This window comes from Protomyctophum parallelum (genome assembly GCF_964188405.1).
Source record: "Protomyctophum parallelum genome assembly, chromosome: 5".
NCBI lineage: Eukaryota > Metazoa > Chordata > Actinopteri > Myctophiformes > Myctophidae > Protomyctophum > Protomyctophum parallelum.
The window spans coordinates 11,127,272-11,142,022 of NC_139702.1; the positions used below are offsets into that span (position 1 = coordinate 11,127,272).

At 42.5% G+C, this 14,751-nt stretch overlaps 1 protein-coding gene across 1 annotated transcript; it reads right to left on the minus strand.

Moving 5' to 3' along the window:
- Positions 1–272: 272 nt before the first annotated feature.
- LOC310858187 (uncharacterized protein) lies at positions 273–14,732 on the minus strand (the record flags this gene model as incomplete). Its single annotated transcript, XM_083764292.1, has 3 exons — positions 273–3,019; positions 3,568–3,712; positions 14,499–14,732. 3 exons carry the CDS (start codon positions 14,730–14,732, stop codon positions 1,950–1,952), a joined length of 1,449 nt encoding a protein of 482 aa, XP_083620418.1. The 3' UTR covers positions 273–1,949.
- Between the last annotated feature and the right edge of the window lie 19 nt (positions 14,733–14,751).

Below are 14,751 nucleotides of genomic sequence, written 5' to 3' on the forward strand. Positions count from 1 at the left end.
GACAGATATGCTTAGGTTCTGACAAAATAATCCAACATCGTTTATAAGAGCACTTACACTTGCTTATTTTAGCTTTTTTTGGGTCTACGTCTATATTATTACATGACAAACATAGGGACACCAGATTGTAAGTGATTAGGGGACATCTCTTTACTTTCTCTGACAGTCTCCAGTCAAGACAAACACAATTTTAGAAACTACATTTTATTAAACATCACAGTGTGAATCCAGTAATAACACAAGCTAACTTACTGGAACTTTTTTGGGTCACGTATGCCTTATAAAAGTATTCAATTAAGGCTTCTATCCATTAATATTCATTGTGTATAATAGGACAGGTATATAGCTTAGTAGTCTGTATATTCATTCATATAGGCTACTACTCATTCATTGTCGTCAGTCTGTCAGACCATACATGCATTCATCACTCACGCAGATGATGGAAAATTCATTCACTGTTCATTCAGTCACTGTACATGTTGACTCAGAGATAAAGTGGAAGTATTTTATGTTCATTATTTTGGATCTCTAGACTACAGCCTGATTCATGCCCGATATGCGATGTATGCTTCACTGACCCCTTTGTGTTTTAAGCAGTTATACTTTAGCTATTGAAAAATATCAGATGTACAAGCTCATAGCAAGCTTGTACATTTGCTATTATGGAGAAAATGTGGCACAAATCTTTGAATATATATTCTTTCAGAGCGGCCGTTTTTAACTCAAATCTTTGCTTCTGGGGCGTCCCTGCATGGAACATTTTCAGATGGGGGGGGCCGCAGCCAAATACAGATCATTCTAGGGGTCCTTGACATTTTTTAGAATTGGCCTCAGGTCTAAATGGCGTCCACTCCTATTATTCGCTCGCAGAGACTCTATGCGTACTCCCAGACAGTCGAGTCACGAAGAGGCAAGATGCAGCTAATCGTGATGAGACTGTCTGGATGCAGGATATTTGAGAGAGGTGTCACAGCCCCCAACACTCTTATTGGTTGAGATATACACACACAACTATTTATTGGTAACTTATTTGATTGGTTCAGGCTATGTCGCAACGCGATGACCGGGGGATGCTCACTGTCGGAAACTCGGAACACTCGCTCCTTGTCCGTGCCTGTGTAGAGGAGGCGTCAAGGTGTGTTCAAACCAGAAGATATAATTTTGTTTCCAGTGGCTTCGATCGCTTCATTTCGGTCGTGCAGCCTGGCGCAGGTCAGTGTTAGCCTGACTAACACTAGACCTGCGCCAGACTAATATCACACGATAGTGTGATAATTAGTCTGGTTTATTAGCCAGGCTAGGTGAGTGTTGATTAAAAAATGTCCCTTCCCTCGCTGGCTGTAGAGTAGTACTGTGAAACCACACAGTCACACACCAGTCATACAGTGGGCTCTATCGAAGTATAGAACAGAACTATAGGTTCTGTGCATAACTGTAGTCCAAGGTTTCCAGAAGGTGGCACACCCGTTTCCCGTTCTGGTTAATTTTCACATGGCTTTGGCTCAGCAGAAGATTTGAACCAGAAGCACATTGACACCTCACATGTGGTTCAAAACTGCTGCTACTAAGAGTTATATTCAACCGTTTAGTCTAGTCGCACAGTGAGTACTATTCAACTCTATATTCCAGTCGTACAATTTAGGTATTTTAGCTGTTCTTAATCCAGAGTGACATAGTAAGCAAGGTAACACAAGGTAAGAAGAACCGATCATCATGTCTAAACAGGATGGCAGGCCTACAAATGATCCTGGCATCTGTCATAAGCCTGTATGTTACTTACAACCAATCGCCATCACCTCACTGATCTGTCATCTACTATCATACGCCGATGCCGTGCGAGGCTGCGAGCCCCCATCCTGTTTTGCGTGATTCTGCTGCTGCGCAGTTCTGCTCAGCATCAGAGACGGAGGATGTGCGTTATTTATTTCAATGCTGTAGCAACAACGCCATCACGTGTGGATTCTGAGGTGTCTCTTCATGTTGCTGTTCTCCACAAAGCACCTGCCACAGATGGGGCAGCGGAACGGCTTTTCTCCGGTGTGAACGCGCTCGTGGTTCTTCTTCTGATGCTGGTGGGAGAAGCGCTTGGAGCAGTGGCGACAGCCGTACGGCTTCTCACCTGTGTGCACACGCTGGTGCCGCCGCAGGGACTGGAACTTTCTGAAGGTCTTCCCGCACAGCTCGCAACGGAGCAGTTGATCTCCAGCGTCACGGGCTGGCTGGGCAGGTAGCGACATAGGTGGGATGGAGCTCTGGTGCTTGCTGAACTCCCTAGAGGAGGAAGCGGCAATTTCGTTGAGGGAAGACGACTGTTTGTCTCCTCTGTGTGCCTGAGGGTGTAAAACCTGCCTGGGGGTTTTGTTTGCCGAGAACGAGGAGGGGAAAGAGGAGAGGCCGCCGTAGGAAGTGGCACTAGTATTAACCAAACTTGACTTCAAACCTGTAGTTCTGTCTAAGGTCTCTGTGCTCAGTGTCGGGGTTGAGTGCACTGCCTCTAGCTCCTCCTCTCTCCCGTGTTTCTTGAGTTTCTGTTTGGCAGACCTGGTTATCCCATCCCTGTCTATTATGCTCCACTCTGAACTCATGTCTTCATCCACTTTAATTGGAACAGAATCCACCACCACCATATCGGGTTCCCAGGCCACATTACCAGTCAGGGATGGAGCAACGTTACTCGGGTCGCCAGAAATGTCTCCTCCCCAGTCCCCTGAAGCTCCAGGAGAACCCTCTCTGCCGTTAGTGTTGCTCCCAGTTCTCCCCTCTTGATGTGGGCCTGATTTATATGGAGGGTCTATAGAACAGTTCCCTGTGGTTAGGCTGCCAGCGTTATTCCACACCTCTATGCCTGCACCAGCTTCTTCCCACTCAGATGCACTGGTGAACAAGTTTACATTTCCGTTACTATGGTGACGGGTGTTGAATCGCTGGTCGACGTGGTGAAGATGATTCTCATGCTCTACAGCGAGGGTTCTAGGTGTTGTTTGTGTTTCACTTCCATGCTTGACTGGGGGTTGAATGTCTGAAAGGAGAAGAGTAAATTATTTATTTTATTATTTTGTTATTAAAAGTTCTGAAAAGAGGATGAGCAGAGTAGGGCTGCAACTATCATTCATTGTCTTCGCTATTGATTTAGTAATCAATAAAATTAGGGGTGCACGATTATGAAATTATGACCGATATGTCAGATCTCCGATTATTTGCAGGGTCATATCTGCCGATACCGATCTTATACAGAGGACCACAATGGAAACAAGCCTAGGCCCTATAGGGGGTTATTGGCCCAAAGCATGTTATTAAATTATTCAATCAATCAATAAATAGCCTATACTCTTTTCCAAGTGTCTGTTGAATGAGTATGCACGCACACAAACACAAACACAAACACACACACACACACACACACACACACACACACACACACACACACACACACACAGCAGGACTGATTGCCAAGTAGTACGTAATGTCTCCCTTCTTTTGCGTCATGAATGATTCTGGTGTTTTGCAGTTTGTCTCAGCACCAAAGACGGAGGATGTGCGTTATTTTTGTCTCAATGTTTTTATTACCTTTGAGTGTGTTGTCGTCACCCTCGACCTTCAAGATGATAGGAAAGCCAGCGCCCCCGTCCTCCTCTCCTCCTGTTCCCTGTGTTGAGCTCTTGGTCACTGGGTTACATCTGGCTCTGCTGGGCGCCGAAGGTCCACGGGCCACCTGTTACAATGAATACATAATCACCCTATCTTAATTATTTGTTTATTCATATTATTTCCATTCATCTGTATGAATTAATCAGTTGAATGAACGATCTACATCTTGTAGAATGGTGATTTCCACTCATTTTAAACCATATATAAATAAAAGTATTAAATGCATAGCCTGTTTGACCATAATACATGATTTATTATTTTGACATTTTTCATTCCATGTAAGTTATTCTTAATATGCCCTATGCCATTTTTCATTACAATAGGGACAAATACAAATATAAATTTGATCCAAACATTCCCTTAGTAATATAAATGCAAATTATTTCAAGGTGACAATAGGCTATAGCAATCTCAAGCTAATGTGAATCACTGGTTTCATTCAAACTAGCCTGAGAAAATGCAATTTCCTATAGAATGGAATTGTGTTTTCCCTTTTCAGTTAGTGACGTAGCTTTTAATGCTATCTTGATTAATTGAACACATAGCAGGACCACAATGGAAACAATTAAGGTCTCACCCCAGAACATTTACAACGTAACAACTAGTTTGTCACCTGACATGTGTACCTCTGGCATTTCTGACAAAAAAAAAGTATTTCATCAGTCAATCAAAATATGTTCCAACGTTCAATTTCTGATGAATTGAAAATGGTGGACCGGCTGGACCCTGTTGTAAACAAGTGTCGGCTTTCATGTGAAATGTACCCATTTTGCAAACTGTAAATAAATACTTCAATCAAAACGCCAAATCATTTCATGGTCGACTCGTGACAACAGTCCACTGGGCTCACATGCACGGTACTGCTGCTACGTTGGTGGTTGTTCCGTCTGGATGTCTGGAACTTGGCGACCAGCAGCTTCCTCCTGAGGCCGTCTATCTCCCTCTGGTTCTGGGTAATCTCCAGCCGCAGCATCGCGTAGCCATCATCCACCAGCTTGCAGATCTCTGCCACCGCGCTGTTCGCCAGGACCTCGATCACCGCGGCCAGCTGGGCGTGGAACGAGTCGCTGCTGTTGGTAGACATGAGTGGATCTGATCACTTGAAGAAGAAATAGGTTTGTTTTGTGGATGTTGTTGTCAACAGTCCGCCATGCTTTTTCTTCTTCTGCTTGCTTCCTGTCCAGTGCTAAAATGGTATGAGATTCGATTGAGGCCACCTACTGCATGGAGTAAAAACTTCAAGGAGCTTGCAGATATTCGATTCTCATTTCTCAGTGCAGACTCTATCCATCTGATCCATCCCATACCAGCAAGTAGCAGATAAGACCATGTGTGTTTGTAGCCCCTTTCGGGACCCTACGTAAAACTTTTTTGATATTTTGTTGAGTTTTACGTTGGGTCCCTGCTCGCTACTGTACTTTCGTATGGAAATTCCTATATGCGGATATGGAGATTCTCTCTAAAATAGGACCCGCGGCATGTGACGCCATTATTTTCCTTGAGTTATTCTGAATTAGGTAACTTTAAGTAGCTATACATCCCGGTGCGAATATCTCCTGTGGCGCGGAAGCCGTTAAGTATTTTTAATCTTTGTTTGACCGATTTGGTCGCTTTATTTCTTCTTGTTTGTTTACCGTTTATTGTACCGCCTCCCGGTGTGCGGTTGGCTTGTGAGGCTACGTCCCTGCCTCTGATCTGCTGTGTCATAGCTATAGCGCCACTAGCTAGCCAGATAGGCGGTACAATGAGGTGTCAATAAACAAGAAGAATCCAAGCTTCCAAATCGGGCAAACATATATTAAAAATACTTAACGGCTTCCGCGCCACAGGAGATATTCGCAAAGGTATGTATGTGTACTTATACTTTACATATTCAGAAAGCCTCATACTGAAGAATATCGTCAAAGAGCGCGGAGAGGCGTTTTAACATGTAAACATGAGCCAGTAAATGTTTTAATCAGGTGGCATGGACGACGCGGAACAGGACCCAATGCACTGGGTCGAACAAATGTCAGAAACTTCAGTAGCATTTGGGTTCTGCTTGGAGGGCTAGTGTGTTTGTATGGATATTAATTAAGATATAAATATGTATTGATCCGCTTTGGTAAATCTAGTTGTCATCAACAGCAGTATTACTAAAGTAAGAGTAAAACACAGGAACAGAACAGGTAAGATTAAAAGTAAAATAAATTAGGTTCTGACAAAATACATTGTTTATTGTATAGATCACTTATCAAAACAAAGTTACACCAAACAGAAGCACATTCAAACACGAACACGTGACCTCGATTGGTTATTCTTACAATCTTTGTCTGTCTATAATGACATGACCAACAGACAGTGGATAGGGCACGTACATCCCTTTACTTTCAATTTTAGACAAAATACCATTTTAGAAACTACATTTCATTCAGACAGGGTCACTTATAAAACCAGTTCTCCCCGTGTCCCCTAGGGTAGGTACCCTCACAAAAAACATGCAGTAATCCTGGTCACTAAACTGCCCCCCCCTGGCCAGCCGGGGCGCCTGATGGAGGGGAAAGGAACTAGTTGGAATAACGTGTTCCTTCCACGCGCTACGTCCAACCAGGGAAACTCCCCCCTGTCAGGTGTAAAGGAGCAACTTGGACACTCAGGCATGAAGGAAGTATGAGTTCAAGTCCGTTGCTCTCCCCTTGTCCCCCATATATGGGGACTAGGTTGGTGGAGGGTGTGTAGAGCCCAGGATCACAATAGATGATTGACACAGGGGTGAAAAATGGGTTACAAAAAATCGTGGGATAAAAAAAAATATATATATATATATATATATATATATAAAAAAAAAAAAAAAAAAAAACAGTAAATCCAGAAATAAAAACATAACACGCTGGAATCAGTTTTAAATTAAACTTTTTTTCTTTACATATCATTTATTCCTAATGTGGTTTCATCAATATTCAATAGCAGTCAGAACAGGCATTTACCAGACATTTTATGAGCTACTTTCTGTCAAGAAATTATGTGCAGGTGATTCATTTGTTCGAGTTTGGAAGTGCTCGTCGAAGTCACTGAACGGCCCTGCATACCACCTGTTTCGAATGTGCACATAATGCAGGAGGCAGCAGAATGACCTGTTAATAAAAACGAGTGCTTCCAAACCCCAACACTTAGAAAATAATATCACGGCACGAATTCTTAGCAGAAAGTAGCTGATAACGTTTCTACGGTGGATTATGCAACAAACGCTTTGTAGATTGAAAGATGATAATTCAAGCTTGCCCTACAGCTGCAATGTTGGTGAGTTTAACGTTGTTTAATGCTAGCAGATCGGAAATTCGATTTAGATCACTGGGCGGTCAATGGAGGGTATGCAACTCTAGATTCATCCCATTATAAAATTAAAAATAAATCTTGTGTTGCAAATTGCGGCTAGCAAGCTTCCGTGTGTGTCACAGAAGGGGACATTTGGTAGGCCAATCAGAGGCAATGTAAACGATTGTTTTCTCAAAACTGCCGCCACAGAGTTATATTCAACTCTTTAGTCTAGTCGCACAGTCAGTACTATTCAACTCTATATTTCAGTCGTCCAATTTAGGCATTTTAGCAGTTCTTAATCCAGAGTGACATAGTAAGCAAGGTACACACAAAGGTAATATATCAAATGTACAGAAATAGTAATCTAGGAACATAGGTAAACCAAGAACCAATCATCATCAGTCTAAACAGGATGCCAGGTCTACAAACAATCCTGGCATCTGCCTAAAATACACGCTAGCCTTTGCTAAGAAGGTCATCGCTATTGTCGGAATGCATAATGCACATGCATAAAACACATGCATATGTGTTACTTACAACCAATCTAGTATAAAAAGTAGGTGGCTAGCGCACAACGTTTCGGCCGTGAACGGCCTTCATCAGGTGAATCCTCGCTCGGGTCAGTGAATCCTCACTATGAGTCTGGCTCTGCCACTTCCTTTTTCGCGTGATTCTGCCGTTTTGCAGTTCGGCTCAGGTCTCTGGTGGAGGATGTGCTTTATTTCTTTCAATGCTGTAGCAACAATGCCATCACGTGTGGATTCTGAGGTGTCTCTTCATGTTGCTGAGATCCACAAAGCACCTGCCACAGATGGGGCAGCAGAACGGCTTTTCTCCGGTGTGAACGCGCTCGTGGGTCTTCAATCGATTCTGGTGGGAGAAACGCTTGGAGCAGTGGCGGCAGCCGTACGGCTTCTCACCTGTGTGCACTCGCTGGTGCTGACGCAAGTACATTAACTTTCTGAAGGACTTCCCGCACAGCTCGCAACAGAGTGATTGCCCTCTGGCGTCACAGGCTGGCGGGGCAGGTAGCGCCATAGTGGTGCTCAGGTGCATGCTGACTTCCCTAGAAGAGGAAGCGGCAATTTCTTTGATGGAAGACGACTCTTTGTCTCCTCGGTTTGCCTGAGGGTGTAAAACCTGCCTGTGGAGTTTGATTGCAGAGAATGAGGAGGGGAAAGAGGAGAGGCCACCATAGGAAGTAGCACTAGTATTAACAACCAAACTTGACTTCAACCCTGTAGTTCTTTCTAAGGTCTCTGTGCTCAGTGTCGGGGTTGAGCGCGCTGCTTCTAGCTCCTCTCTCCCGTGTTTCTTGAGTCTCTGTTTGGCAGACCTGGTTATCCCAACCCTGTCTATTATGCTCCACTCTGAACTCATGTCTGCCTCCACTTTAATTGGAACAGAATCCACCACCACCATATCGGGTTCCCAGTCCAGATTACCAGCCAGGGGTGGCGCAACATCACTTGATTCGCCAGAAACGTCTCCTCCCCGGTCCTCTGAAGCTCCAGGAGAACCCTCTCTGCCATCAGTGTTGCTCCCAGTTCCCCCCTCTTGATGTGGGCCTGAGTTATGTGGAGGGTCTATAGAACAGTTCCCTGTGGTTAGGCTGCCAGCGTTATTCCACACCTCTATGCCTGCACCAGCTTCTGCCCACTCAGATGCACTGGTAAACAAGTTTACATTTCCGTTACTATGGTGATGGGTGTTGAATCGCTGGTCGACGCAGTGAAGATGATTCTCTGCAGGCTCTACAGTGAGGGTTCTAGGTGTTGTTTGTGTTTCACTTCCATGCTTGACTGGGGGTTGAATGTCTGAAAGGAGAAGAGTAAATTATCAGTTGGTTATTAAAAGTTCTGCAATTACTTAATTATTTATGAAATTAATATAAATATTCAAGAAGGGTGTATTGTTTTTATAATGTGTTTTCGTATTACAATCAGTGAGTGAATTAGCGTGACTAACCACTTGTGCCCCATTTTATAGTTCTGTAAAATGGTGTCATACAAAAATAGCCCCACAAGCTCACAATTATGACTCATGTCATTAGAGCAGAGCTTCCCCCCCCCTCTATGAACAAAAGGGATAGAATGAGCATATACTTATTTTGCATTATGGGTTGTGATAAAGACAGACTGCTTTCTCACTTTTCCTCTTGAGCCACACATGTTTAATTGTTTTTCATTTTCTGTTTATCATAACCTCATTTCATACTCAACTTTCCCTCCGTATTTAGTCATTATCCAACAGTTTGCTGTTTAACTATGCCGGCTAAGTTAGCAATCAGTTGATCTTGACTTGTTCTACAGTTTTATATGCATATATTCATTCATTTCATTTCATAATTTGGACAGAGACAATGGGTTGGTCAAACATACTTTTATTCCTTTCAAAGTCAAACAGTTTTAAGTTATCATTACTATGTTGTCAAACACCCACTACTCACACCATCCTCATTTCCTGGTTCAAAGTTCCACAAAAGAGTCACCACTGAATCCACTGCTCCTTTTATAGGTGGAGGATTCAAATTGGGTTGCACCATGTTGCAGGGGTGCATGTGTCTGGCAATACATGCTATTTAGGAATACCGGATGACTCGCCCCGGTGCTTGCCCGTTTTTCCTCCCGGAATTGTCACCAGTGAGGGGGATAACTTTGTAATATGCTATTGGCTGTTTGTATTCTTTTTGGAAAAATATAAAAATAGATAGAAAGGCTATCATTTTACTTATATTGACCCTATAAACAATTTAGTATTATTTAGTATATGTAAGGTTGTGCACACTCAAATGGTACCTCGTCAGATAATCCCCATATAGCCTACAACAACTTCTGTGAACAGACTTCAATGTAGTAGCTTTCAGAGGTGGGGACTTGGACTCGAGACTCGAGACTCGACTTGGACTCGAGTCCCGATTTTGATGACTTTAGACTTGCTTGATCAAATCAAAAATAGACTTGGACTTGCTTGGGACTTGAATGCCAAAGACTTGAGACTTGACTTGACTTGAACGCCAAGGACTTGAGACTTGACTTGACTTGAGCCCTCTTGACTTGAACATTTTCAAGTCACTTAATACCTTACAGCATCTGATTATCTTTTTTATGACATGTAAAATTAAATAGTTTGGTATTTGTATATAAAGGGATGCCGCGGAACGGATATCGGGTCGATATCAGCCAAAAAACGTGATCGGGATCGGATCGGACTACAGCGAAAATGACCGATCCATTCCAAGCACTGCAAGCACTCCACTCCAGTCCATTCTAGTACTCCACTCCAGGACTTTATTCCTCCAGCAGTGTTGCGCTACAGAGGCATTGGCAGCCGTAGTCACACTTCACAGTGGCAGTCTTGCACAGTGCAGGCTGCTAGGCTAGCCACTAGCTATTACTGCGCGCTGCTACTCAGTGTGGAGAAAGCCGCATTGACAGCCGCTCCCGCATGGGAGTATTATATATTATAAAACAAAAAAGACCCAACAGCCGAGTGCAAAAATGGATTCGCCACCGTGGCAACTACAGCAGCAAAGTTTCAGCCTTAGCTCCATGCAAGCTAATCTTTAGCATTGATTAGCGTCAACATCTTAGACGAGAGAGACGGAACAGAGCAACAAGCTGACAGCTGAGCATGACGACATGCTCATGTTCTTAAAATGATATATCCCCACAGTCCCCAACAGTTGGTTGACAAATATGACCGCTGTTTGTCAATACTTATGTGACAGACCATGCTATGATGCTAATAACTGCTTAAGTGCTAACCAATGCTTAATTAAACAGACGTCACTATTTCCATTGTCACGGACAGACAGTGTGCTGTGTAGCTGTAAGACAGTATGCACCCACTCCCAGTCAAATGATAGGTTCCATTTGTACACTCTAAATTGACATTGATTTTACAATATAAACAAATACAAAATAATAATTTGGGGTCACAGAGATACAAATTGCTTGGTCCTTAAAATGTTGTGCATAATGTGCATAATAATAATAAATAGTATGGATAAAAAAAGGCATAGAATACAATAAAATAAATTTGTCAGTAGAACACTTCCACATTTGAAGTATAGGCTCAAGTTGTTAAAAATAAATGGGTCAGTTATTCTCAACCTATACTCATGTGGAACTTGTTTGTTGACTATTATTCTGGGGAGGTGTTGTTCTCTGTTTTGAGTAATAATATTATCACTTGATCAATCCTGATTCAACATTCCAGACTATAAAATCTGTAATAAAAGGTAAAGATAAAAAAAGTCTGACAGATTTGGGAAAGCATAGAGCGACTTAAATATGTGCTGGATCGGATTGGATCGATATCGGATCGGTATCAGTTATCGGATCGGTTTTGATGATTTTTAGATCGGTATCGGATCGGGAGTGGAAAAAGTGGATCGAGGCATTATGTAACATTCCTCTTCTACCCTGGATTTGAACACCTTTTCAGTGCAAGTAATGACATTTTACCATTGTAATAATAATAGCCTGCTTGCTCAGGGGAAACATTGAATTTGTGTCAGATCCTGTGTCTCGGTGAGACATGACCTTTGACATGATCTAAATGGCTCAATAGATGCTCATGATTTATGTAAATCTTTACATATCATTAATTAGTATTATGTCTTGGTGGGACTTGTTTGGGACTCGAAACAAAGGTAAGGACTTGGTTGGGACTTGAAACAAAATGCTTAGGACTTGTTTGGGACTCGAAACAAAAGGTAAGGACTTGGTTGGGACTTGAAACAAAATGCTTAGGACTTGGTTGGGACTCGAAACTAAAAGTTCAGGACTTGGACTTGCTTGGGACTTGAATGCCAAAGACTTGAGACTTGACTTGACTTGAGAGCAAAGACTTGAGACTCGACTTGGACTTGCAACATAGGGACTTCCTCCCACCTCTGGTAGCTTTTCATAAATTATATTTGTACTTGTCTGCTGTCATGAAAGTTTATAGATAGAGAAATTCAAAGTCCAGCCGTCTGCTGTCCAGCCTCTCCCACCCCTCACTGGGGAAAATTCTGTGAGGAAAACAGAAACGGGGCGAGTCATCTTGTTACCCTATTTGGTATGATTGCAACGATACGCGTTGTTTAAGACCTGGTTTGTTGATTACTTTGGTATTGACAAGTATACTGTAAAGGTTGGGAAATGTTTTCTGTGTTGCATGTTCACTAGATTTGTAAGTGAATGCTTTGGGGAAACCTGTCTCTAGACTAGTCAGAGGCCTGAGTTTAAATTGATGTAGTGTAGTCAGTCCATGGTGAGACATGGGGAGAGAAGGGGCACAATGCGGGAAGCTCTGCCCTAGGACAGTGTTAGGACTGGTAATGTCCAGACTGGGTGCTTGATTTTAAGCATGTCATTTAAGTGTTATTTTCATTTGTTTTGGAAGTTTTTATTTTTTTGTGGAAAATATTTTCCTGCTAAATTATTTTGAACCTTAATTTTTAGAGACCTTTGAAGAAATAAATAAAATAAATCTTTGGCAACGATGGAGATTTTTGTAATGTAATTTGTCTGTGCACCTAGGACGAACTCATTTACATGGGCGAATGGGGGTGGCAGCAGATATAGCTTTCTCAATTTCTCAAAAAGATGAGGCTTGCATTCACTTGTTTAATGTACATTTGTACTGTATATTAATTTCATACTGTACGTTAGTTTCATTTCACACATATATTTACAGTATTCAGGGAGGTTCAACTGGGGACAAGTTCTCTTTTTCAAAATGCCCTCACTTTTTATCCTTAATATCAGAGCCAAAGAGTACGACATTGAGGGGGCAGAAAACTGAGCGCTCGAGCGCTGTTCATAGAGTGTGACGAGCTGGAGTTTGAAATACATTGTTTTCAACGAGGGCGGTGCAGAAATCAGCAGTTTTAGGCATGTGTGCAACATGACAACTGTTTTAAAGTAGTGTACAGTCACAACTAAAGTCTCTGTATGTTGTACAATTACAAAAAAAAACTATCTAAAATAAAGGGATTTAAGATCATTAAAGCTGAGTCCAGTACAGTGCAGCCAACTTTCGGTCCAGGACTTGTCACTCTTCACAATACTCTTCGCCAATATAGAAGTCTATGTAGAAGAGCCGCCATTGGACTGTCCCCATGAAGTGAACGGAGTTGTCGTAACTCTGTCTTACTCTAGGGCTCTGCTCAATATGTACTTTGCTCAGCCAATCAAATCATCGCTATGGGGTGATCACAAAGAAAAAGACCCCGCCCGCACGCACAAACACACACACACACACACACACACACACACACACACACACACACACACACACACACACACACACACACACACACACACACACACACACACACACACACACACACACACACACACACACACACACACACACACACACACACACACACACACACACACACACACACACACACAGGACTGATTGCCATGTAGTACATAATGTCTGCATTCAAGACACGTTCTTGTGTTTCCTGCTGTGGATAATATGTGTGCTTTTTAAAGTGAGTTGCGAGCCCCCTTCTTTTGCGTCATGAATGTTACTGGTGTTTTGCAGTTTGTCTCACCACCAAAGACGGAGGAGGTGGGTTATTTTTGTCTCATAATGTTTTTATTACCTTTGAGTGTGTTGTCATCATCCTCCACCTTCAAGATGATAGGAAAGCCAGCGCCCCCGTCCTCCTCCTCTCCTCCTGTTCCCTGTGTTGAGCTCTTGTTCACAGGATTACATCTCGCTCTGCTGGGCGCCAAAGGTCCATGGGTCACCTGTCACATTTAATACATAATCACCATATCTTAATTATTCGTTTATTATATCCATTCATCCGTATTAATTAATCTGTTGAATAGCCGATCAACACTAATTTTAAACCATTAGTATAAATACAAGTATTAAATGCATAGCCTGTTTGACCCTGGTTTGACCATTGTACATTATTTATTATTAAGTAGTTGCTACCAGTGATTGTTGATAATTTAATTCTATTTAAATTATTCTTAATATGCCCTGTGCCATTTTTCATTACAATAAGCACAAATAGAAATATAATTTTGATCCAAACATTCCCTTAGTAATGTAAATGCAAATGATTTCAAGGTGACTATAGCAATCTCAAGCAAATGTGAATCACTGGTTTCATTCAAACTAGCCTGAGAAAATGCAATTTCCTATAGAATGGAATTGTGTTTTCCCTTTTCAGTTAGTGACGTAGCTTTTAATGCTATCTTGATTAATTGAACACATAGCAGGACCACAATGGAAACAATTAAGGTCCCACCCCAGAACATTTACAACGTAACAACTTAATTGGCTGACTGTGTACCTGCTGTAACTTACATCTGATATTTCTGACAAAAAAAGGATTTCATCAGTCAATCAAAATATGTTCCAACGTTCAATTTCTGATTAATTGAAAATGGTGGACCGGCTGGACCCTGTTGTAAACATGTGTCGGCTTTCATGTGAAATGTACCCATTCTGCAAACTGTAAATAAATACTTCAATCAAAACGCCAAATCATTTCATGGGTCGTGACAACAGTCCACTGGGGCTGGGCTCACATGCACGGTGCTGCTGCTACGTTGGTGGTTGTTCCGTCTGGATGTCTGGAACTTGGCGACCAGCAGCTTCCTCCTGAGGCCGTCTATCTCCCTCTGGTTCTGGGTGATCTCCAGCCGCAGCATCGCGTAGCCATCATCCACCAGCTTGCAGATTTCTGCCACCGCGCTGTTCGCCAGGACCTCGATCACCGCGGCCAGCTGGGCGTGGAACGAGTCGTTGCTGTTGGTAGACATGAGTGGATCTGATCACTTG